This window comes from Periophthalmus magnuspinnatus, chromosome 19, assembly GCF_009829125.3.
Source record: "Periophthalmus magnuspinnatus isolate fPerMag1 chromosome 19, fPerMag1.2.pri, whole genome shotgun sequence".
NCBI classification, from domain to species: domain Eukaryota; kingdom Metazoa; phylum Chordata; class Actinopteri; order Gobiiformes; family Gobiidae; genus Periophthalmus; species Periophthalmus magnuspinnatus.
In genome coordinates, this window is record NC_047144.1 from 15826117 (window position 1) to 15850045 (window position 23929).

Here is a 23929-nt window from a genome sequence, read left to right on the forward strand (position 1 = left end):
GCTTTTTTTAACTTTTGAATCTGAGCCTGGACATACCACGGCTGACATCATCTTCTGAGTTTGTCATCGCTCAAAAGTGACACAGCGGATAAGCGAGTGAGTACACATGAGAAGTAGTATATATAAGTATGTATAAGTATATATAAGTATGTGTAAGTATGTAGGATTGTCCTGTATGGTATAGGGATTGTCTTAATTGGATTTTTAGACCCAATACGACTATGTTTATGTCCCTCCAGATGGATATAAGGCAGTGTCCACCAGGAATCTGACCAGAAATGAAGAACCCATTTGGATGAGAAGCGAAAGTTTTTTTGCCCAGACAGAATAGATTTTATTTATTTTTTACACAGATCTGAAGACTGGAGGTTCGGACTGTATATATATACATGGACATAGCTAACCTGCTAGCCGGTATGTTCCAAATAGGAAGTGATCATGGGTGTGCTTCTGGGTCCATCGACTCCAATTCACTTAACATTGAAAAACTGTGGCCCCTCTCTCTGTAACTGCTGCTGTCAGACTCGTCATTTTGGTCTTAAATGTTCATATTAACCCGCTCTACATGATCCTGTTTTTTTTTTATTTTGCTATTATGTCTGTAAATCAAGATATGAACATTAATAACAGACAAATCAGACGCCTTCTTTCCCTGAGGTCACTTCTGCTAGCATTAGCAACACATTTGATTGACAACGTTGCTAAGCGCCTGCTCCTTGCTAAACCAGCAGTGCAGGCGGAAAGGGGTGTTACCTTCATCATCCTCGCTCTGTATTGGCTCTTTGGTTGCTATGATACTTGCGGTCAGAATCCCAGATATGGAACTTCGCTCCAAATTAGCTGCTATAACTGCTGTAGCCTCAATGAGCTTCAGTCTGTGGCGTACACTAGTGTGTGAATGTGTGTGTGAATGGGTGAGTAGTTCCTTGATGTAAAGTGTTTTAAGAGCCTTGAAGGTGGAAAAGTGCCATAACATTTGAGACATGATTGTGTAAACATACAGCCATGATTCTAGCCCATTCAAGCTCATTCAATTTTTTTACTCTTTGGTCTGATCAAAAAGTCAAATCACAAAAATGATGCACAAACTAAGAGACTTGACAAAATGTTTAATATCGAACCAATATCTGGGAAACCACCGATATTCATATTGATAAAAAGAGTCCACAATAATCGTTCGTGGGACATTTTATTTAATCGTGAGAATCGCCAACAGAGATCATGGTTTTACACCACGAGAATGTGCAGAACAAACCTACTTCTCCCTGATTGTCTCGTCTACATCCTTGTTGTTCTCATTTATAACAAAGTAAAATACTACAACAGCTGTTTAAACATAAAACCTATTCTTAATATTAAAATTATAACATTTTTAAACTGACAGCACTTCAATAATTATCGTGATATAATCGGTAATCGCAATTATTTTGGACATGATAATCGTGACACCAAATTTCAATTTATGGCCCATCTTTATTATGAACTTTTCAGGCTTTTGGGCACCTTAGCCTTGGTATTTTTTGTGGCGTGTCTAGATAGCAAATACCTTAAAGCCTCAGTTGTCATGCCCACCAGCAGAGGGAGCTAGTACTGCATTTGCTTGTACATTAAGAAGTGAAGTGTTTTGAAAGCAGCTGAAAATCTGCGTAGCTATTTTTCCAAAAGGCTAAACTGACAAGTGAAGGGAATTCAGAATGATTGGCCCAGTTCTAATTCAACTGCTGATAAAACCAGATGTAAAAAAAAACAAAAACACTAGGACTGCTGTGTATAGTTTATTTAAAAGAACTGTGATTTTTTTTTTTTTTCCCAACATTGAATAAATAAGAGGTTTCTTTTTCCTGGTGCTAAATCTATATAAATGACAATGACATTTGGTCCATATGTTTCTGAGTAAAGTGTGAGTTAAAAACAACATAAATACAAAAAATAAAGCACATTAACACATACATAGTACATTCAAGTGTTTTGACCAAAGACGGTGATTGCAGCAGTGATTCGTTTTCATCAAGAGGAAGGTTGGAGGTTCAATTCCACCTCGGACCAGTGCATACTATTGTTGTGTCCTTGGGCAAGACACATTTGTGTGATTGGTAATGGATGGAGAGGTTGTTGGCACAGATTGGCAGTGAGTCGGACCCAATGTATCACTTTGAGAAACTTTCAAATCAAGTATAAACCATAGACTGTGTAAAGAAGTGGACTAAGTGAGTGTGACGTCACCCACAGTGTTCGGCTCCAGTCAAATGAAGCTCATCGAGGCTAAAAGTTATAGGAGGGAATTTGGAGCAGGGTTGCATATTTGGAATTCCGTGAGTATCATAACAACCGAAGAGACAATCCAGAGTGAGGCTTTTGAAGGTAATGCCACTTCCTGCCCACACCACTGGTTTACCTGGGAGTGGACGCTTAGCGACGCTGTCAATCAAATCTGCTGCTAACGCTAGCGGGAACGACCTCAGGAAAAGAAAGCACCTGATTTGTCTATTATTAATGTTCATATCGTGATTTACAGTAGGTTAATACAAACATTTTAAGACCAAAATAACAAGTCTGACAGCAGCAGTTACAGAGAGAGGGGCCATAGTTTTTCAATAGAAAGTGAATTGGAGCCAGAGTCGATGGAGCCAGAAACACGCACATGCTCACTTCCTATTTGAAACATGGCGTCTCGCATATTTGCTATGTCCATTTATATATACAGTCTATGGTATAAATCCACTCATTCATATTATTTATGTATACTATGATATTATGATCATAGTAGTCCACTTTATCAGCTGTGTAAACCCGTCTCCTTAGAGGTACAATACGTAACTTTACTGGGGGAGGGTCTACCTGCTCGTCTCCATGGAGATGCTATTGCTTTGCCTGGAATGTTCCACAGTATGGCATTTAACCAACCCATTCAGCGTATCTATATTGCATTTATTCAGTTACATGCATTCTGATTGTAAGTGAGCTTGCCTCTCCACAGACCTGAACTGTAGCTTGGCCCGGTGACTTCACACGCTTATCTCCATGTAAATAGATATGTTTAATGCAGTATTGCGTAACATTCCACAGCTTTTTGCCCCACCTGTAGAGGAGAGAGCGCGTATTTTTTATAGGCACGTGTCCTTTGTAGGTGGTAGGAGTTAGAGTTGGAGAAGTCTGATGTGCCCCTTGGCTGCGTCCCATTTCTGTTAACTTCATCCTTAACTCAGTTTCTCAATTTCTAAATCCGCCCTCCTTCCCTCCACTGAAAAAAACTCAAATAGGAGTGATACCGGCTAATTCCAAGTGTGGTTAAACTGAGGAAACAAGGACTCAAGGAGGCAAGTGCACAGTTATTGAACAGAAATGGGACGCAGCCCTAGTTTGATCCCAGTTTGTCACAGAATGGCACACATCCTCCTCTTTTTCCTCTTCTTCATGAGCTGCAGGTCCAGGTCCAGGAGCAGAGCCAGGAAGTTTCTGTTGGGGTAGATCGCCCTCTTCTGGACGACGCAGTGCAGTGCCTGTTTCAGCGACATGTGCTCGTAGATCATGAGGTAGGCCAAAACCAGAGAGGACGAACGGCTCATTCCCATAATGCAATGCACCAAAATCTTCCCTGAAAAATAAAAAAAGTATTTGTCAGTCAGTATGTTTTAATACGCCAAGAATATGACCTCCTGCCTGATATACACTATGAATTATACACAACAAAATACAAAATATACGTGCTAAAATTTAAAGGGGAATATTGCATTTCTATGGGGTATTCATGGCTAACACATAACATTTAAATCACCATGTTAGTATTACTACTACTACTAATACTACTACTACTACTACTAATACTACTACTACTACTACTAATACTGCTACAAATACTACTACTACTTTTAATAATAATAATAATACTCCTAATACTACTACTTCTACTATGACTAATACTACTGATACTACTAACACTATTACTACTAATACTACTAATACTACGACTACTACTACTGCTGCTACAAATACTACTACTACTTATAATAATACTCCTAATACTACTACTACTACTATGACTAATACTACTGATACTACTAACACTACTACTACTACTACTACTACTAATACTACTAATACTACTACTACTTATAATAATAATAATACTCCTAATACTACTACTACTACTATGACTAATACTACTGATACTACTAACACTACTACTACTACTACTACTACTAATGCTCCTAATACTACCACTAATACCAATACTACTACTGCTACAAATACTACTACTACTTATAAAAATAAAAATACTCCTCCTACTACTACTAATAACAATAATATAACACTTGTATATCGTTTTTTCTAGAAACAAAAAGACACTTTACATAACTTTACGTGTTATGTTTTATTATTTTGAAAGTGCTATATTCCTCAAAAACAAAATATTAAAATGTTTATCTCTGAAGAGGTTTTATTGTTGATATTTCTTCAGTCGTGTTTTTGATGAGGGAACAGCGTTAAAACACAGAACACTCCTAAAAGTCAATGTCACACAATACGCCCTCTTTAATATTTCTGTCCCTTGTCTAAAACTGTAAACAAATCACAACCTGCTTCCTTGGCCTCTCAACTAATCACATCCCTCCTTTAATGCAGCAGCCAAACTTTTAACCTCCTCAACCTCTCCATCTCCTCCTCTCCACCATCACCAAATTATTTTTTATTTTTCAAATAATCAGTGATCAGCTTGGGTTTTTTTAGTCCACAATCAGCCCTTACAGTTATTTTTTTCAAACTCAAGATGAATCTATATAAAGAAAAAGAAATGATTTATTTTTGTCAAATCTCCAAACCCTCAACGTCTCTATAATCTAACACTAAACCTGTAAAGGGACTATTTCAGCTCTCACTAGATACAAAAGCCTGAATTCCCACAATGCAATTCACCAGCACCATCTCTGCAGAGGATTAGTCTTTTTAATATCATACTTGACTGACTCAAGGCTAAAAATAGTTCCCACAATTCCTTTCTTTAGTGTTTGAGCTCTACGTGGCTGTACATTCTGTACATTTATGATTTTCTTACTTTCTGAAACAGTAGGGCCGGGCTAACAGTACTGAGTCCTGGTTTAGTCTTGGATTAGTCCTGGTCTGGTCCTGGATTAATTCTGGTTTAGTGCTGGTCTAATCCTGGTCTAATCCTGGTTTAGTTCTGGTTCAGTCCTGGTTTAGTCCTGGTTTAGTCCTAGTTCAGTCCTGGTTTAGTATTGGTTTAGTCCTGGTTTAGTCCTAGTTCAGTCCTGGTTTAGTATTGGTTTAGTCCTGGTTTAGTCCTGGTTTATTCCTAGTTTAGTCCTGGTTTAGTCCTAGTTCAGTCCTGGTTTAGTATTGGTTTAGTCCTAGTTTAGTCCTGGTTTCGTCCTGGTTTAGTCCTAGTTTAGTCCTGGTTTCGTCCTGGTTTAGTCCTAGATTAATCCTGGTTTAGTCCTGGTTCAGTCCTAGTTTATTCCTGGTTTAGTCCTGGTTTATTTTACCATCTGGAGCCTTGATTGCTCTGTGAATGAAATCCGCTGCGAGCCTGAAGTACTGGTCCAGGTCGAAGTAGGTAGAGTCCTCAGCCGGGATCCCGAGGTAAACAAAGTCGTTGCCGTAGAAATGCTGGTTGCCGATGCTTCCCTGCTTCGAGTGAGCGGCGTTCAACACATGAGTGATGCCCAACCTCACCAGAGCGGTCTTATTCTGAGCTACTGCACTGGCAACACAACAAAACAGTAGCATTAGCATATTAGCGTGATAACCCAACTGTACTCCAAACCCTAACCCAAACCTCAACTCAAACTAAATCAAACTCTAACTCAAACCCAAACTCCAAACCTAACTCAAACTCTAACTCAAACCTCTAACTCAAACCCCAACTCAAACTAAATCAAACTCTAACTCAAACCCAAACTCAACTCCTAAACTCAATCCCTAACCCGAACCCAAACCCCAACTCAAACCCTAACCCAAACCCAAAATCAAACTCTAACTCAAACTATAATCTAAACCCTGACTCAACCCCTAACTCAAATCCAACCCCAACTCAAACCCTAACTCAAACCCCAACTCAAACCCCAACTCAAACCCTAACTCATACCCTAACTCAAACCCTAACTCAAATCTCTAACTCAAAACCTAACTCAAACCCCAACTCAAACCCCAACTCAAACCCCAACTCAAACCCTAACTCATACCCTAACTCAAACCCTAACTCAAATCTCTAACTCAAACCCCAACTCAAACTCTAACTCAAACCTCTAACTCTAGCCCTAACTCAAACCCAAACCCCAACCCTAACTAATAAAAATAAATATCACCAAAAAGTATTGAAGTAGTAATAGTAGCAGTGGTAGAGGTAGTAGTAGGAGTAGTAGTAGTAGTAATAGTAATGGAGTAGAAGTGCATGTGACAAGTTTTCATGTTTTGCTGATTATTACTTTGTTTAGTGGAATAAAACATGTAAAAATATATACAATACATTTTATATTAGAGGAAATGGTTAAAAAAAATTTTGAAAAACACAGGAAGTAGTAAAGTCCCTCCATCTATATCATCAACACACAAAACTTATCTGCCCCTCACTGAAGCAGGGACACAGTAAACAAAGTAATCAGACCGGTAAATAAAAGTAAAGTTGATAAAACAGGATCATTGTTTTTGGAATGAAACATTTATGAATGAATGAAGCAGGTACAACAGCTCAGAGGCAGTGGAGGAGGAGGTGCTCAATTTTGCACAGCTACGGAGCAAAAAGTACTCGCGTAAAAGTTAAAGTATCAGGTGAAAAACTCGACTCAAGAAAAGTATTAAAGCACCTATTTAAAAATGCACTTAATGAGTCAAAAGTCAAAGTATTTTACGCAGATTTTGAGGTCTTATAAAGCTTCAAATGTAGTGATTTTGATAAAGATTTGAGCTGAATTTTGTCCAACAGAAACAATTGAATCGATTTTTTTCCTACCTGTTTTTATTTGTATATTTTTGTTTGCTCAAATTATGAACATGTTAAAAACGTAGAGGAGTAGAAAGTACAGATACTGCTCTCAGATGTAGTGAAGTAAAAGTAAAAAGTATCCAGTTTAAAACGCACTTACTTAAAGTACAAATACCTCTATATTTGTTCTTAAATACAGTACTTTACTACTAAAAATGCAAATAAATGGGTAATATTGTTCTGAAACTACTGTCTCAGCTTTATGGTATCAGACTAAATACTTGTACTTGTAACAGTGTCGTCCTTCTCTGTTTCACAACAATACAACTTTTGCATATGAAACTTTAAATTTCCCATAATATTTTTCCCAAATACTGAATCCTACACGTGCGTTCTTTTCATTTCTTCCTAAACTTCCATACTTACACATTCCCGATGAAGATATTAGGCCACACTTCATCGATTTGTCCCAGATGAAGCTTGCACGAGTCCAGCATTTTCTGCAGGTCCTTCACAGTGAGGTACTCCTTCCTCTTTCTTCGGTGGGACATTTTGGATGGCGAGCAAAGCCGCAGTATTTTGGACAGGATTCAGGTCCGAGCGGTTCGAGGCTCGGGCTGTCTGCTGCGGGCGACGTCTGGGAACAGGTGCTGCCATGACGACAGAAGGCACGAGCCCAGATTTAGACGGGGCCGTTAGGGTTAGTCTTACAAAAACACAACGCGACACGAGAGTTTTAAAACGTACGGAATAATCTGTGTGTTTAAATAATCCACTTCTGATGCTGTGGACTGTGGAGATATTAAATGCTGCACTATGGAACATTTCTATAAGTTACAGTTTAATAATAATTCAATGGACTCTGTGAGCATTAAGTCATGTTGTAAAGCTGTTACCTCCTCAAAAACAGACCTGGAGTTGTGTTTTGTTTCATTCACACATGTTTGAGTAACAGTTTATATTAGTCTGTTTAAATCTCCAAAGCTCAAAATGCTCTGTTCCACCTTGTGATGTCATGAAGTGGTAGTTTTCCTGCTCCTTTTACCTTTAGTTCAGTAGAGATTTGCAATTCCAGGGCTGAGATTACTCAAATGATTCTAGTGAAGGTGTGTGGAGTTTAAAAACACAGTGGAGCACTTCCTGTATCACCACTTGATGACATCACAAGGTGGAACAGAGTGTTTCAGTTTGAGCAATAACTCAGCCTAAATATGCAAAAATGTGTGTGTTAAACATGTGTGAAAGAAACAAAACACAACTCCAGGTCTGTTTGTGATGAGGAAACAACATTAGAACAGAGATCAGAGAATAGCGTAATATGGGCCCTTTAAAGCTGTACTACGTAACTTTCCTCATATCGGGTCCGCCACCATCTTGTCTCCATGGAGATGAAATTGCTTTGTCTGATTGTTCCTGCCCAAGTTACAGCTCAGATCTGTGAAGACGTGACCCTCTCATAGTAAAACTGCAGGATATTAAAGGTGCACTAAAGGCCTATGTGATTTGCTTTGCTTTGAAATTAAACTTACGTAATAAACATTCAATTTCATTCATGTTGTGGTAGTATTTTCCATTCAATGTTGTCATACAAATCAAAGTCACAAGTCTGGAGTCTTATAAGAAAAAAACAAACCATAAACATTAAATAAATATGATGTTAATAGATGTAACACCCAGACCTCCTCCAAGGCGTCGGGTCCATATCGCAATCGTAAAGATGGACTTCGCAGACCTGGACGTGAGTATTGGTTAAGTTCATTGATCCATACATCCTTTTTCAAACCTTCACATCTCACAGTAGTAAACAATCTACTCAAACTAATCATTTATTCCTTCACTGCCCCCATGTGGCTGGAGTCAGTACCTGCTTCAGTGTTTATTTATCAAACCCAATATGTAAAGTCCAAACAACAAAATAGTATTTATAAAGAAGTTATTGTTAAAAAAATATATAAATAAATAAAAAAGCTGATCAGGTTTGAGAGCGAAGTTTCATGTCCAGAGCTCGGAGTTGTTTAAGGAAGCCGTTGTTTGGGAAAATCCACCTGTGCTCCTTCACTGTGAGAATAGCGTCCACCAGGGGGAGCCGGTGGTGCAGCATGAGGAATGACAGGACGAGTGTGGCCGATCTACTCACGCCAACGGCACAGTGCACCAACACACGACCTCAGGGAGAGAGGAGAGGGTTAGTCCTGGTTTAGTCCTGGTTTAGTCCTGGTTTAGTCCTGGTTTAGTCCTGGTTTAGTCCTGGTTTAGTCCTGGTTTAGTCCTGGTTTGGTTCTGGTTTAGTCCTGGTTTAGTCCTGGTTTAGTCCTGGTTTACAAATTAGCGGCTGTGGTTGGACTGTCCCAAGTTAGAATGGGTGACCTTTTCTCTTTTGTTCGTTAGAGATTGGCAAATCCAGGGCTGAAATTATCCAAATGATTCTACTGAAGGTGTATGGAGTTTAAAAACACAGTGGAGGACTTCCTGTATCACCACATGACATCACAAGGTGGAACAGAGTGTTTTCTGTTTGAGCTAAGAACTGTTATAGACCTGGTTTAGTTCTCTTACCTTCCTCTACTTCGAGTGCTCTGTGAATGAACTTGGCTGATGTACTGAAGTATTTGGAGAGGTCAAAGGTCGGCGAGTCGTCAGCAGGGACCCCATAATACTCCACAGAGGGGCCATAGAAGTCCGGACCACCCTCACTGTGGGAGCGTCCGTGTGCTGCGTTCAAAACATGCGTAATTCCCAGCTTCCAAACACTGTAGCGGTCATTGGCCACTGTCCTATACAGAGAAATGAGGGTTTAGACACAACAGCTGGCTATATTAGTCCTGGTTCAGCCCTGGTTCAGCCCTGGTTCAGTCCCGGTTTAGTCCCGGTTCAGTCCCGGTTCAGTCCCGGTTCAGTCCCGCTTTAGTCCCGCTTTAGTCCCAGTTCAGTCCCGGTTCAGTCCCGGTTCAGTCCCGCTTTAGTCCCGGTTCAGTCCCGGTTCAGTCCCGGTTCAGTCCCGCTTTAGTCCCGCTTTAGTCCCGGTTCAGTCCCGGTTCAGTCCCGGTTCAGTCCCGGTTCAGTCCCGCTTTAGTCCCGCTTTAGTCCCGCTTTAGTCCCGGTTCAGTCCCGGTTCAGTCCCGGTTCAGTCCCGGTTCAGTCCCGCTTTAGTCCCGGTTCAGTCCCGGTTCAGTCCCGCTTTAGTCCCGGTTCAGTCCCGGGTTAGTCCCGGTTTAGTCCCGGTTCAGTCCCGCTTTAGTCCCGCTTTAGTCCCGCTTTAGTCCCGGTTCAGTCCCGGTTCAGTCCCGGTTCAGTCCCGCTTTAGTCCCGCTTTAGTCCCGGTTCAGTCCCGGTTCAGTCCCGCTTTAGTCCCGGTTCAGTCCCGGGTTAGTCCCGGTTTAGTCCCGGTTCAGTCCCGGTTCAGTCCCGCTTTAGTCCCGCTTTAGTCCCGGTTCAGTCCCGGTTCAGTCCCGGTTCAGTCCCGGTTCAGTCCCGCTTTAGTCCCGGTTCAGTCCCGGTTCAGTCCCGGTTCAGTCCCGCTTTAGTCCCGGTTTAGTCCCGGTTCAGTCCCGGTTCAGTCCCGGTTCAGTCCCGCTTTAGTCCCGCTTTAGTCCCGGTTCAGTCCCGGTTCAGTCCCGGTTCAGTCCCGGTTTAGTCCCGGTTCAGTCCCGGTTCAGTCCCGGTTCAGTCCTGCTTTAGTCCTGGTTCAGTCCTGGTTCAGTCCTGGTTCAGTCCTGGTTTAGTCCTGGTTCAGTCCTGGTTTAGTCCTGGTTTAGTCCTGGTTTAGTTCTGGTCCTGTTTTACCATAGTATTAAGATGTGAAATTCTAAATATTGCCTGAGACGTCCATTAAAGATGCACTATGTAACTTTTCTGGTGGGGGCTTCACTATTACTACTATTTTTTTTTTCCATGGAGATGTTTCTGTTTTGCCTGAAATGCTCCACAGTATGGCATTAAACTTTTAAACATTTATTCACTTCCGGCTGTTTTTTTGCTACAAAAATATCGTGAATACCAGCCCTTCTTACTGTGAGCAGGGTCGCCTCTCCATAGATCTTACCTGTAAATTGGCCTCGTAGCACTACCTCCTTGTTTCCATGTAGTTGTAGTTGACAAGTTTAATGCCAAACTATGGAACATTCCAGGCAAAGCAATAACATGTTTGTGCAGACAGGCAAGTGGCAGCAGACCCTCCAGAAAAGTTACATAGATTTAACTAAAATTAACTTAACTCACATGTCGCCAAGGAACAGATTGGGCCAGACTTCATCCACATGATTCCCAAAGCGTTTCCCTCCGTACAGAATCTTTACAAGCTCTTTAACTGAAGGAGTGTGAGGGTTTGCTCTGCTGTTTTCCATGTACTAGCCGTGACTGTGACAGGCTGTTCAGGGTGAGTCTTTATTACCAACATGGTGGTACTGACAAGAATACACTGCTCTAAAATTACTCACCACTGCCTTCCAAATTAAAACAATATAAACTTATTTTGAGTCATAATCTTCTTTTGGCCAGAGTACAGGAGCTATAAATTATAATAATGTCATACAATAATAGAATATATATTTTTATTCAATATTTATAGCTGTTGATGATTAAAAGTCTGTAATATATATGGTCAGGAAGTTAAGAAAAAGAAAACTTATTCTGAAGGTTTTTATTGTAGTACTCCATTCCACCACCAGAGGTCGCCGTTTCCCGATTATGTTCTGACTAAAGTGTCTAATATTAAAACTGACAATAAGTTGTTTTGTTTTTTTGTTTTTTTATTATTTAATTAATTTGTTTGTTCCATACTTGTTTTCATTTTCTTTTTTAAGTTATTTTTTAATCATCTTGTAGAACCGTCAGAGATCATTGTTCCCTCATTTATGTTTTGACTACAATGTTTCATATACGTCTTTTATTTTAATAATTCAATCTTTTAATTTATTTGTTTGCTTCTACTTGAATTAAAATTGAAAGGAAAAGTTATTTTTGAGTGAAATATCTTCATATTCCTCTTATCTTCACCAGAGGCCACTGTTCCCCAACTACAATTCTGGGTGCGCCTCTTTTCCGAACATTACCGCACTGTTTTTGGTGACAACAGTGATGCTAATGCTAACTAGCCTTCAGCCTGTGCGAAATGATTTCATACGAGGAGCCGCTATTTTTACACCAAACGCAATCACTACAGACTGCCTCGTCATGTCACGAAGCTAGCTAACTTATAACCCCATTTCTTATCTCTCAGTGCTACATTTCAATCCTGGTACGTATTTGTTTTGATCAAAATTGATGGTTGAAAAGCTAGCTGGTGGCTAATGCTAACAGTGTGTGTGAAGCATTGGCAAACAAATCACTGGTTTTGTAGCTTTTTAGATACATTTTTTACGACTGTTAACCAAAATTATTTGTTAGATGTAGCTATACCCATTAGAACAATATTGCTTTAGCATAATGGCTGTATTTGCTGCACCTTTTTGCCTGTCAAATGCATTGAAAGAAGGACAATATTTCATAGATTCTCAACTAAATCGGTTTTGTCAGTTTTACAGTGACAATATTAATTAAATTACATCTGTTTGACCCACAGATCAAAAATATATATGTGAAAGTGTTCATATAATTCATTGGGGGTGTGGTGGATTTTAATGTTTGCAAATATTCTTGCCTCGTTATTTACATTGGTGTAGCAGATTGAACACAGAGTTTGTGTGGCATCAAAGGGGAGTGTTCATTTGTTTTGCAAGAGTAGACTTTGTGTTTGCTGATGTAGAAGTTTGGAAACGCTGGCATCTACTTCTCCTTAAGTCCTGTGATTTTTGTTAAGTACAAAACAGATGGAAAGAAATTAGCCACATGAAAGCTACAAGAAGAAGCAGAAGGTAACAGGTTTTTTCATATGTCAACTTTAAATTGATATACTATTGCAATAATGGTGGGATTGATTGACATGAATACATAAATTTTGTACTGTACACGTAGTTTGTTCGCAGCTTGGATTGTATAGTGATAGCGTGCCTTTTTGGCAAGACACTTTGCCCAGATTTTCTATTAATCTGATGCATCAGGGAGAGAGTTCCGCCACTCATCCGATCTACACAGGCTGTATGACATGGGGTGAGAGCGGATCAGTTGGTAAACTGTTTGTCCACTGATCTGAAGGTTGGCAGTTTGAATCCCACTCTGGACATAAACATCATTGGGAGAGCAGTCAGAGGCACTGACCCACAGGTTGGTGGTGCAATTCCGGTTTCCACAGATGAATACTGTTATTGTGTCTTTGGGTAAGACACTTAACCCACCTCTCTCCCAGTGTCTGCGTACACTGGTGTGTGAATGTGTGTGTATGCATGGGTGAGTGATTCCTTGCTCTAAAGCGCTTCGAGTGTCTTGAAGGTGGAAAAATGCTACAAAAATATTACTGACATTAATTCTCACTGTTTTAAATTATGATTTTATTATCCATTTTTTCCATCATCGAGCAGCCATTAAAGGGAGTGTTTAGCTTTCTACCATATTATATTTGTTCCCTCATCAAAAACATGCCTGAAGAGGTTTTATATGCCGTCCATGCATGTTTGAATAATCTAGCTATCTCTCCCCGGCCCAGTTCAAACCCTCTTTATGGTTAGCTGTAAGATTCTTTGCAATGCTCCACCCACAAGCCTACGTCATCCATGCTCCTACACGACAGTTCTCCATAGATATATAACAACATGATACACAGCTGTTAACAACAACTTGAAGCGATGTGCAGTAGTTTTATTAGCAGGATGCACACTGATTGTGTTGTGATAGAACTCTGCAGGGGGGATGACTTGTTGTTTTCAGTGAATATAGCATTTTCAAAACAATAAAAGGAAACATGGTGATCTAAATATGTTATGTGTTAGCAGTTAATACCCCATAGAAGTAAAACACACCCTCTTTCAAGCTGTTGTTATACATTGAGTTATTTCATAGTGTATTTCTGTGTTACAGTGTGGTACCATGATGCAGATGAGTGTGCGGCGCTGGACCACCAAACATGTGGCCAAATGGCTGAAGGACGAGGGCTTCTGCGACTACGTGGACCTCCTGTGTAATCGGCACAGACTGGACGGGACCAGCCTCTTGGCCCTGAGCGAGTACGACCTGCGCTCACCCCCGCTGGAGCTCAAAGTTCTGGGGGACATTAAACGCCTCATGGTCTCCATCCGAAAACTACAGAAACAAAACCTGGACGTTCTAGAAGAGTTGGGGCTGCCCTTTGACGGACACTCGCCCACAGGTATGGCACTTTAAAATATTTGAATCATAATGTATTGTTAAGGAAAATGTCTGTTTCACACATTTAAAAAAGTTACATAAGGCTGCCATCATTACACTGCATAATAATAATTTAATTGCACTAATACAGTGATCCTAAACTAAAGAATGATTATAAATGAATAAACAACAGACTTAAAACTATGGAAATTAATATATACAAGTAAATATTGAGTCCAGAATTATTGTGTAACAGTATGTGATATTTTAGTGGCTTAAAGTAAAACTCACAAATATTTGGCATATTAATGTTTGAAACTTTTTAAAAATAAATTGCAATTATTGTCCAAGCACAAAATGGCACTTAATGATCCTGTCAACAATCCATCTCACCCCCAATCGTATTTTGACTTGTGATATCATATGTGCTGCTAATATTGGAGGGGGTTTCCCATAGACGGTATATATAAATGGACCTAGTTAACCTGCTACCATAGACTGTATATATAAATGCTTTGGTTGATGTCACTGACTTTGTCCACTTTTTTGTACAGTCTATGAAACAGCCTATTCAGTTAAAATGGCTTTATGGGTCTTGAAACTGCATAATATTGATTAATGGTTAAAAACAACTATTACAATATTATCTTTTTTTGTTATATTTCCCTTTTTCTGTTCACAGGTCCTGGTTTGGAGTGGCTGTGTAACGGAGAAGGGGTGCGGGACTGCGACAGCACGGACACAGCGCCGGTCGGAGAGGAGTATCACACGAATCAATACACCAACGGGAAGTACAAGAGCGCCCCCCGCAGGCTGGACCCGGAGTATTGGAAGACCGCCCTGAGCTCCATCTACGTGGTGTTTGTTTTCGGCTTCACCTCCTTCGTCATGGTGATCGTTCACGAGAGGGTCCCCGACATGCGAACCTACCCCCCACTGCCAGACATATTCCTCGATAGGTGCGTTTTTAAAGTGAACCCCCCCCCCCCCCCCCCACACACACACACACACACGCACACACACACCCCACATTCATAATAGGCAGTGTGGGCGAGGTGTCTTGCCTAAGGACACAACTGGGATTCCCAGCAGTTTCCCATTCAAATATGAACCAGGCCCAAACTTGATTTGCTTCTGAGATCTGATGAGATCAGGTTTTGATGGCCAGCCCTAATTTGCAGTTTTACAATAATAAAAATGTGATCAATAGTTTTTTATTGTGATGGCCAGTTTAAGACTTTTTAATTGGAGGAATGTTTTTTGTTTTCTTCTTTTTTTTTTTATAACAAGCTTAATTGTGTCTTTGTTTTCCATCTGCAGTGTGCCTCGTATCCCATGGGCCTTTGCGATGGCTGAAGCCTGTGGAGTCATTCTGTGTAACATCTGGGTGTTGGTTCTGCTGCTTCACAAACACAGGTGAAAAATATTGTACATTTCTTGGTACTGAAACATTCCAAGACCAGCGTTGTTAACAAACTGTGAGAGAAAACACAAGAGGGTAAATGAGAAGGGGAAACAACTATAACATGGTTAAACCCTCTGATAAGTGGATTTTTTTGTTCTGCTTTAACATTTACTAGTGTTGCCCCTGGTTACATATTCTGTTGTTGTTTTGCTGTAGGTCCATTTTACTGCGGCGCCTGTGCAGTCTGATGGGGACCGTCTTTATGCTGCGCTGTGTCACCATGTTCGTCACCTCCCTCTCCGTCCCTGGACAACATCTGCAGTGCTCCAGCAAGGTAACACCATCATCATGGAGACAGAGTATTAGAGAGAAAAGGAAACGTCACACTTCAAATAACCTGCCACCATCTGACCATATTTGACTGTTTATGTTCACTGGTTGAATTAACTAGTGCCCAGTGTAAACAGGAAAACTATGACTGAATGTTTCAAACTCGATTTCGATACTGAGGAATAGACTTGATACTCGATACACTAAAAATAATAATAATAATAATCATAATAAAAAACACTCTTTCTTTGGACAATAGAATGTGTTTTTCCACATTAAATGGTAGTACTTTCTCTTCCCATGTGGCTTTATATCTGTGTAATCCCTCAGTCATCCAGATAGGTGTCTTATACTTGTTCTGATACACCTCAAGATCCTTCTAAAGCTACTCAGGAAAGGTTCATTTCTGTCCCGTGAAGGTGACTTTTTTAGTATCCAAACCTGCTCAAATGAGTATCCAGCTTCGATATTAGTTTTAGTATCGATTGGGATCAGATTTTTTATACTTTTGACAACCCTACTACAGATAATAGATCACTATAACTGTCACTTCCCTGGCAGTGTTGGCCTTTATGTATCTTGACTGGTTTTACCTGATTACACTGGCACAACCTAATCCATGTAGTCTTCCATCCCTGTATTAACAAAGCCCAACCCTGCTTAGCTTCTGAAAAGAAACAAGATCAGGCAATTTCAAGGTAGAATAGATTTAAATTTTTTTTTATTTTTTATTAAGACTTTTTCTAATTAATTCTTCTGTACGCATATTGCCCAGTTACTTAATTAACACTTACATTCTCAGATATAGGTCGGTGGAGAGAGACTTTAATCACAGCTCTATCGATGGAGCGAGAAATACAAGATTGTGTGAATATTGTTGTACGCAGTGGTGGAAAATAATGAAGTAAAAGTAGTACTGTACTGCAGTATAAATTTTAGGTATCTGTACTTTACTTAAGTACATTTTACAGTGAATGCTTTTTACTTTTACTTCACTACATTTCAGAGCAGGTATCTACTTTCTACTCCACTATGTTTTTGAACTGGATCAGAAAGTGAAAGTATTTTTGATTAGTATGTGAAACCTGCTGAAAAGGCTGAGGGTTTATTTTTGACAAGTTCATAGTTTGAGCAAACAAAAATATACAAATAAAAATGGCTCTATTCAGTTGTTGAACAAAATCATCACAAATCTTTATCAAAATCTGTACATTTGAAGCTTTATTAAATCTCAATCTATGAGAAATACTTCAAAAATGTATTTAAAAGAGTAAAAAATTAAAGAAGCATGTTAATAATTAAGTAGATTTTTTCATGATACTTTTATGCGAATATTTTTTTACTCCAGGATCTGTACTTTTACTTAAGTAACAAAATTGAGTACTTCATCCACCACTGGTTGTAACAGAAACTTATAAGACCCAAATTTGTCATCTCACTGAACCCCTCCCTCTCAGAACCATATCCTGACAAAACAATAATAAAATACATAAATAATTCATGTTTAACTGTTTATATCTGTCCACATTGGCTTAATCCTCTTAAGTGTTTAGTCACTTTAAAGCAGGATGCCGGCCCACATACTCCAATCTGAGTCCTGTAATGTTCACTTGGTCTTTTCTGCTGTGTGTTAATGAGAGCCTCTTGTTTTTAATTGAGAGTTAGCTACTCAAATCTTGCCTACCTCCCACCCACTACCACATTATTATCAACAAGCCTTTTAAACGCTGCTGTTTACCTAAAAGAATCTAGTGTCAACTGCATTCTTCATTAAAGGTCCTATGTTTTGCAAAATTGACTCTTGTGAGCTTTAAACCATGTTGGAATGTTTTTACCTCATCAAAAACAGACCTGGAGTTGTGTTTTGTTTCATTCACACATGTTTGATTAACGCTTTATCATTAGTCTGTAACATCTCCAAAGCTCAAAACGTTCTGTTCCACCTTGTGATGTCATGAAGTGGTAGTTTTCAAGTTAAAAGCTTAAAATCTGCAGGGTTTGTGTGTTAAACATGTGTAAATTAAACAAATCACAACTCCAGGTCTGTTTGTGATGAGGAAACAACATTAGAGATCAGACAATAGCATAAGATGGGCCCTTTAAGACTCAACAGAACACACACTTGTTCTTCTAACATCCTCGTAAACGTTTGTTGTGTTCAGATGTACGGGGATATGTGGGCCAAACTGCAGAGGGCAGTAGCGATCTGGAGCGGCTTCGGGATGACGCTGACCGGCGTTCACACCTGTGGAGATTACATGTTCAGCGGACACACTGTGGTCATCACCATGTTAAACTTCTTCGTCACAGAATGTAAGTCAAGAAGCATGTGTTCACTAGACCTGTCACGAGAACACGTTTTGAAGTGCGATACGTTGCTGAAGTAAATATAGACGATAACGATGATATTGAAGCCAAACCCTAAAACAGAATTATCACCGAAAACTATTTTAAATGTACAATATTGTTAAAAAATATGAATTTCAATGAATAAATAACAGAACGCAACACTTCAATAGCTAGTTTGTGTCTATAATGAGGCATAGAAAGTTATAATTCAAACTTCTACAGCTCAAATAGTAAATTGTCACTTTTTTATATAGCGCTTTTCCATCTTCAAGTCACTCAAGGCACTTTACATCAAGGAGCCACTCACCCATTCACACACACATTCATACACCAGTGTACACAGAGTCTGCTAACATGTTCTCACTAGTGCAAAGTTAAGGTATCCATGATAAATATTGACCCCAAAAATAAATGTTCTATTCAACATGTATAAAACGATAACGATCAGTATTTAAGACAATACAAAAAATTTGCAATCTACAATGGAATTTGAATGGCTGCAGTTACCGGGCAGTTTAGGTCATATAGTTTGTTCTGCAAGCAAAAGAAAAAAATACTTCTGTCTCCATGTGCCTTAACAAACTGGGCTCACGCTGCAGTTTTTTTGGCTGGTTTTGACACAATTTGAAATCACAACCATTTTAAAATCGAGTAGACTTTCAGGTCCTATGTTTATCATGTTTGAAATTCATCGTGAGTCGCAAGGTCCGAGCGCTGTGGAAGCCGGGGGAGAGCAGCGTGTGCGTAGTAAAATGATAAGCTAATATTCATGCGATTTTTCCAGTGTATTTCTATATTTTGGGAATTAAAACAGCCTGTATGAAAAGATATTGCGAGCAGAAACATGTCCATCCCTCCTCTGGCTCATGTCACACAGTTTAAGCCCAGATTTCTGTATGAAAACCGCTAATCCTGCAGTTAAGACCTACAGGACACGGCAAAATGCATCAAATTCTCGTATTAGTTTCTTCATTCATGTTCCAGTCTTCTCTCAAATGTTAAAGAAAAGATATTAAACAAAAAGTATTATTGTAATTTTATATATAACTCTCGCAAATATTTTATCACCACAATAACTTGCTGCTGCACTGAGGGCTCTTCCTGCCCGCTCAGTCCTTGGCTCTGTCTGAATGTCTCTCCCAGCCCCTAACCCCTCATTCACTACACAGTCCCTCATTCTTTAGTGGACTCTATAAGCCTCATTCACAGAGATTCGGACACTGGCGTCTGGGTGAAAAAAAAGTCTAAAGGTTAAACTCGGTAAAACTTGAAAAACTTGATTTCTGTAATAATGGCCTGATTGGACTGGCAAGTGTTTATGGAGTAATAATAATTAGTTTTTGTCAGGCTGGATCTTCTGTTCTCTGTCAGGCTATTACTATTTATTCTACAACAGTTCCTTTTTCCTTTCAGACACCCCTCGGTTTAGTCCTGGTTTAGATCTGGTGTTTGACCAGGTTTAGATGTGGTTTAGTCCTGGTTTAGACCTGGTTTAATCCTGGTTTTGTCCTGGTTTTTGACCTGGTTTAGTCTTAGAGCAGTTTTTTGACTTGGTTTAGACCTGATTTAGTTCTAGTTAATACCTGGTTTAGTTCTGGTTTAGTCTTGTTTTAGTTCTGGTTTAGTCTTGGTTTAGTTGTGGTTTAATACTGATTTAATACTGATTTAATCCTGTTTATTCCTGGTTTTTGACCTGTTTTTTGGACATTCAGACATAGCCCTTGTTTACATCATCATGTCCTCTGAGTTCATGTCTGGGTCCTGAACTTCTTCGTTCTCCAGCTTCATCCCTCTTCTGTTCTCCATTGGGTTTCCTACTTTTTATTCTACAACAGCTACTTTTCCCTCTTCTTTCAGACACTCCTCGGAACTGGCACTTCCTGCACACTCTGTCGTGGGTTCTGAACCTGTTTGGGATCTTCTTCATTTTGGCGGCTCACGAACACTACTCCATCGACGTCTTCATCGCATTCTACATCACCACCAGACTCTTCCTGTACTACCACACGCTCGCCAACACGAGGGCCTACCAGCAGAGCCGCCGCGCCCGCATCTGGTTCCCCATGTTCTCCTTCTTCGAGTCGAACGTGAACGGGCCGGTGCCAAATGAGTACTGCTGGCCCCTCTCCAGACCCACTATAATGCGTCGGCTCATAGGGTAAATACATAGTGTTTTTATTATGGGCAAAGACTCACTGGTTTTACATGTGCAGTGGTAGTCAATGTTACACTGGGAAAACAAATGTCCTAAAGGCGCGCTGTGTAACATTTCTGGTGACGGGTGTCCATGGAGATGTCGATGTTTTGTTTGGAATGTCCCACAGTATGGCATTAAACTTATTTAGCTTGTGTTTATTCAATTACAGGTGTTTTAATCACAAAAAATGTCTTACTATGAGCTTGCTCGCCTTTCCAGTTTTGACTTCTAACTGTCTCCATGGAGATAGACAAGTTTTATGCCATACTGTGAAACATTTCAAAGCAATGTCGGTGTAATCCCTCAGTCGTCCAGGTCTGATCCATAGCAAAAGATAAAGTTTAAATCTGTCAACTGGACTTGGATGAGCAGCGAAACGTCTTCACTCCTACAACGATTTGTCCAGTTGACAGATTTAAACTTTGTCTTTTGCTATTCCAAAGCAATAATATCTCCATGGAGAGACTCAGGTGGTGTATCCTCAACTAGAAATGTTACATAGTGAACCTTTAAATGAGCTAAATGGCTTGAATTAAGAATTTTGAATCTGAAGTTGATATAGATGTACGAGTCACTTATTATTAGTTTTACATATTTTTAAATGGAATATGATTTTTTTTAATGAGAAATATATTGTTATTGTTTCACATTTTAAGTAGAATACGACTCGATTTGACAATTGAGTCATAATAAATTTGACAATTTATTTCTTTAAAAACTGACTCAAACCAAGATCCGTAAACACTCTTAATTCATGCAGTTTAAACTTATTTAAGATGGACATTTTAGGGATGCATTTGTCTTAAGCTCTTGGAATGTTCAAGAGGTTTAAATTGGTTTTGTTCATAATAATGTTTAAATACACCAGCCCTCTATAAGCCATGACTACAAAATATTTAACCTATGTATCGTAGATTTCTTTTTTTTTTTTTTTTTGGTGAAAGTTGATATAGAGCTAGTATGTTTTCTGTTATACGAGTTGTACCACCAAACTGTGTGGTAAGATGTCTAAACTTTGACCTCCACCTTCTTTTTGCATCAGTTAAATATATGTTTTTGTAATTATCAACGAGAATTCCTTAACTTTTTTTTCTCTGAATTTTACATGTTTTTTAAATATTTATTTCATTTATCAAGACCAATTGAAACCTCTTAAAAATTCTAGACGTTCATTTGTCAATAACTATTTTTCTCAAGTTGCCATTGGGACTTTGAAGCAATTCCCAAATCTAGAGCCATAGCAATTATGAAGCCCGCTAACTGTTATTATTACTATTATTATATTTTGTTTTCAAAATAACTGCAGGACTTTTCATAATAAACAATAACTGATTAGACCACCGCTGAGGCATTAATCCTATCTCGCAATCATAATAACAATGGTGCCCAGACCGATACTTCTAGTGACCCCTATAGGTAGAGTTAATATTTCTAGCCTTGTAAAAAAAAAGTATGCCGTTTGGTAACATTTTGTAGTAAGATTACAATGAATATAGCCCATTTATCGCCTACGGTAGCCTTGCTGGGACATGTGCGTCAATGTTAAAGAACCAGTAATATGAAAAAATATGTAGAAAAACGTATTATTAAAAGGTCTATGTTAAAGCTGCGCTATGTAACTTTTCTGGTGGACCTGCTTGTCTCCATGGAGATGTTATTGCTTTGCCTGAAATGCTCCACAAAATGGCATTAAATGAAAACATAATTTATCTTCATGTAAACAAGCCGATGATACCACTAGGCCGAGTTACAGGTCAGATCTGTGGAGAGGTGAACCTGCTTTAGATGTTTTTCAAGGTATTTTTGGCCTATAAAAATGTCATACTGTAGAACGTTCCAGGCTAAGTAATAATATCTCCATGGAGACAGGCAAGTGCCACCACCCCCACTATAAAAGTTACATACTGTAGTTTGTCTTTAATTTAATTTTCAGCCCATTATTGTACAGAACTCCTTAAAAAGTGACCAATTATAGTGTATACTGCCTTTTTATTTTATTTTGTTTTGAGAAAACAGAAATGGCCATAACGCAGTTTCTCATCCCGTAGATAATACACCGATCAGCCATAACATTATGACCACTGTTCAAAGTAAAAAAAAATGATAGAAGATTCATTTTTGGATAGAAAAGTGAGTTGGATCATTTCCAAAACTGCAGCAGAGGTGCGTTAGCTGAACTAAACCAGAACTAAACCAGGTCTAAACCAAAGCTCTTTTGATGTGTATTCCTGGTTTAGAAATGTTTTTTGACCTGGTTTAGACCTGGTTTAGACTTGCTATATTCCTGGTTTGGTCCTGGTTTAAACCTGGTTTATTTCTTGTTTAGTCCTGGGGTAGAACTGCTTTTGGACCTGGTTTAGACCTGGTTTAGTCCTAGTTTGGACCTGGTTTAGTTCAGGTTTATTCCTGGTTTAGAAATGTTTTTACTTGGTTTAGACCCATTTTTGACTGGTTTGACTTGCTTTAGTCTTTGTTTAGACCTGATTTATTCCTGGTTTAAATCTGTTTTTGACCTGGTTTGTCCTGGTTTAGTCCTGGATTAGTCCTGGGTTAGTACTGGTTATGTCCTGATGTAATATCATCTTGGTGATCATGATGCTCTGTTTGATTTGTATAGACAGAAAAGATGTCCTTGTTTCAAACTGTGAATGGTTGTCATAGTAACCATAGCATTTCAGCAGTTGTGAGCCAAATCGTGTAAACATTTGTCTCATAGATGAAAACTTGCCAATAATTCTTTGAGTGTTATAATTGCTTTTTCGTGTCTAAAATATTTTAGTTTTTTGGTAGACGTCTAGTGTTTTTATATGCTACGGAGCAGTGTAAATATCAATGAAAGTAGTGGCCAAGTTCCTTAAATTTCTATGTATGTTTGTATTAATTTATTCTTTTTTTGTAAGCATTCATAGTTTTTTATACATATTACCAAGTCTAAGCAACATGCACAGAAAAAAATATGTTTACAGTTGCTCTGGGTGATAAATTTGCTTTTCGTAATTTTGATTTAAGATTTCAAAAAAGTGAAATTATGTTTTCATAGCTTTTAAGCTGTATCAACTTATACTTTGACTGGTGCAGTGCAGTAGTGCTCATTTCATGTCATTTTCCCATTTCGAAAATTCAATAAAAAAACCTGAAATCGCTTGTATTTGTCTATTGCCTCACTCCCTCCTGAATGGCCACATACCTTCACTATCACAACTCGCTGTCTACAATGTGTGTTTTACCTGCAGGATTTATTAATGTTTATGGAGTGGGTAGAGTAATATGTAAAACAGTTCCGCTAATATCATTTACACCCAAATTGCCACAGTAAAACTACTTTTACACCAGTACTACTACAACCAATATCACTACTTTTCCACAATGACAAAAACGATTTAAATTTTATAAATACAATTAAATATTATAGTGGTTAATTGAGATAATTTGTCAATATTTAAAGTAAATGTTAAGTTTTATTATTATTATTATTATTATTATTATTATT

The 23929-nt window shown here is 38.9% G+C and overlaps 3 protein-coding genes across 4 annotated transcripts; 1 reads left to right on the plus strand and 2 right to left on the minus strand.

Moving 5' to 3' along the window:
- Positions 1-3276: 3276 nt before the first annotated feature.
- On the minus strand, positions 3277-7529 carry LOC117387440 (dual specificity protein phosphatase 13-like). 2 transcript variants are annotated; one of them, XM_033984948.2, is made up of 3 exons: positions 7367-7529; positions 5502-5719; positions 3277-3595 (listed from the first exon to the last, which is right to left on the minus strand). In XM_033984948.2, exons 1-3 carry the CDS (start codon positions 7489-7491, stop codon positions 3375-3377), a joined length of 564 nt encoding a protein of 187 aa, XP_033840839.1. In that variant the 5' UTR covers positions 7492-7529; the 3' UTR covers positions 3277-3374. The 2 variants fall into 2 exon arrangements, with proteins under 2 accessions (XP_033840839.1, XP_055085343.1); XM_055229368.1 differs by having other exon boundaries at positions 5502-5714; positions 7367-7442.
- A 967-nt stretch (positions 7530-8496) lies between these two features.
- On the minus strand, positions 8497-11297 carry LOC117386880 (dual specificity protein phosphatase 13-like). Its single transcript, XM_033984255.2, has 3 exons — positions 11159-11297; positions 9497-9714; positions 8497-9106 (listed from the first exon to the last, which is right to left on the minus strand). The coding sequence occupies exons 1-3, from the start codon at positions 11281-11283 to the stop codon at positions 8913-8915; spliced, it is 537 nt and encodes a 178-aa protein (XP_033840146.1). The 5' UTR covers positions 11284-11297; the 3' UTR covers positions 8497-8912.
- A 714-nt stretch (positions 11298-12011) lies between these two features.
- On the plus strand, positions 12012-23529 carry LOC117387439 (sphingomyelin synthase-related protein 1-like). Its single transcript, XM_055229360.1, has 7 exons — positions 12012-12176; positions 13892-14180; positions 14841-15117; positions 15479-15574; positions 15780-15897; positions 18056-18206; positions 20100-23529. Exons 2-7 carry the CDS (start codon positions 13901-13903, stop codon positions 20402-20404), a joined length of 1227 nt encoding a protein of 408 aa, XP_055085335.1. The 5' UTR covers positions 12012-12176; positions 13892-13900; the 3' UTR covers positions 20405-23529.
- Positions 23530-23929: the final 400 nt, after the last annotated feature.

What these genes read in the sequence shown, in the direction of transcription:
- LOC117387440 (XM_033984948.2), bottom strand. Translation starts at nt 7,491, where the DNA reads ATGTCCCACCGAAGAAAGAGGAAGGAGTACCTCACTGTGAAGGACCTG. An exon ending in AATATCTTCATCGGGAATGT is followed by an intron (nt 5,720 to 7,366) that starts GTAAGTATGGAA and finishes TTGTGTTGCCAG; the next exon opens with TGCAGTAGCTCAGAATAAGA. An exon ending in AGCAATCAAGGCTCCAGATG is followed by an intron (nt 3,596 to 5,501) that starts GTAAAATAAACC and finishes TTTATTTTTCAG; the next exon opens with GGAAGATTTTGGTGCATTGC.
- LOC117386880 (XM_033984255.2), bottom strand. Translation starts at nt 11,283, where the DNA reads ATGGAAAACAGCAGAGCAAACCCTCACACTCCTTCAGTTAAAGAGCTT. An exon ending in AATCTGTTCCTTGGCGACAT is followed by an intron (nt 9,715 to 11,158) that starts GTGAGTTAAGTT and finishes TTCTCTGTATAG; the next exon opens with GACAGTGGCCAATGACCGCT. An exon ending in AGCACTCGAAGTAGAGGAAG is followed by an intron (nt 9,107 to 9,496) that starts GTAAGAGAACTA and finishes TCTCTCCCTGAG; the next exon opens with GTCGTGTGTTGGTGCACTGT.
- LOC117387439 (XM_055229360.1), top strand. Translation starts at nt 13,901, where the DNA reads ATGATGCAGATGAGTGTGCGGCGCTGGACCACCAAACATGTGGCCAAA. An exon ending in TGACGGACACTCGCCCACAG is followed by an intron (nt 14,181 to 14,840) that starts GTATGGCACTTT and finishes TTCTGTTCACAG; the next exon opens with GTCCTGGTTTGGAGTGGCTG. An exon ending in ATCTGCAGTGCTCCAGCAAG is followed by an intron (nt 15,898 to 18,055) that starts GTAACACCATCA and finishes TGTTGTGTTCAG; the next exon opens with ATGTACGGGGATATGTGGGC.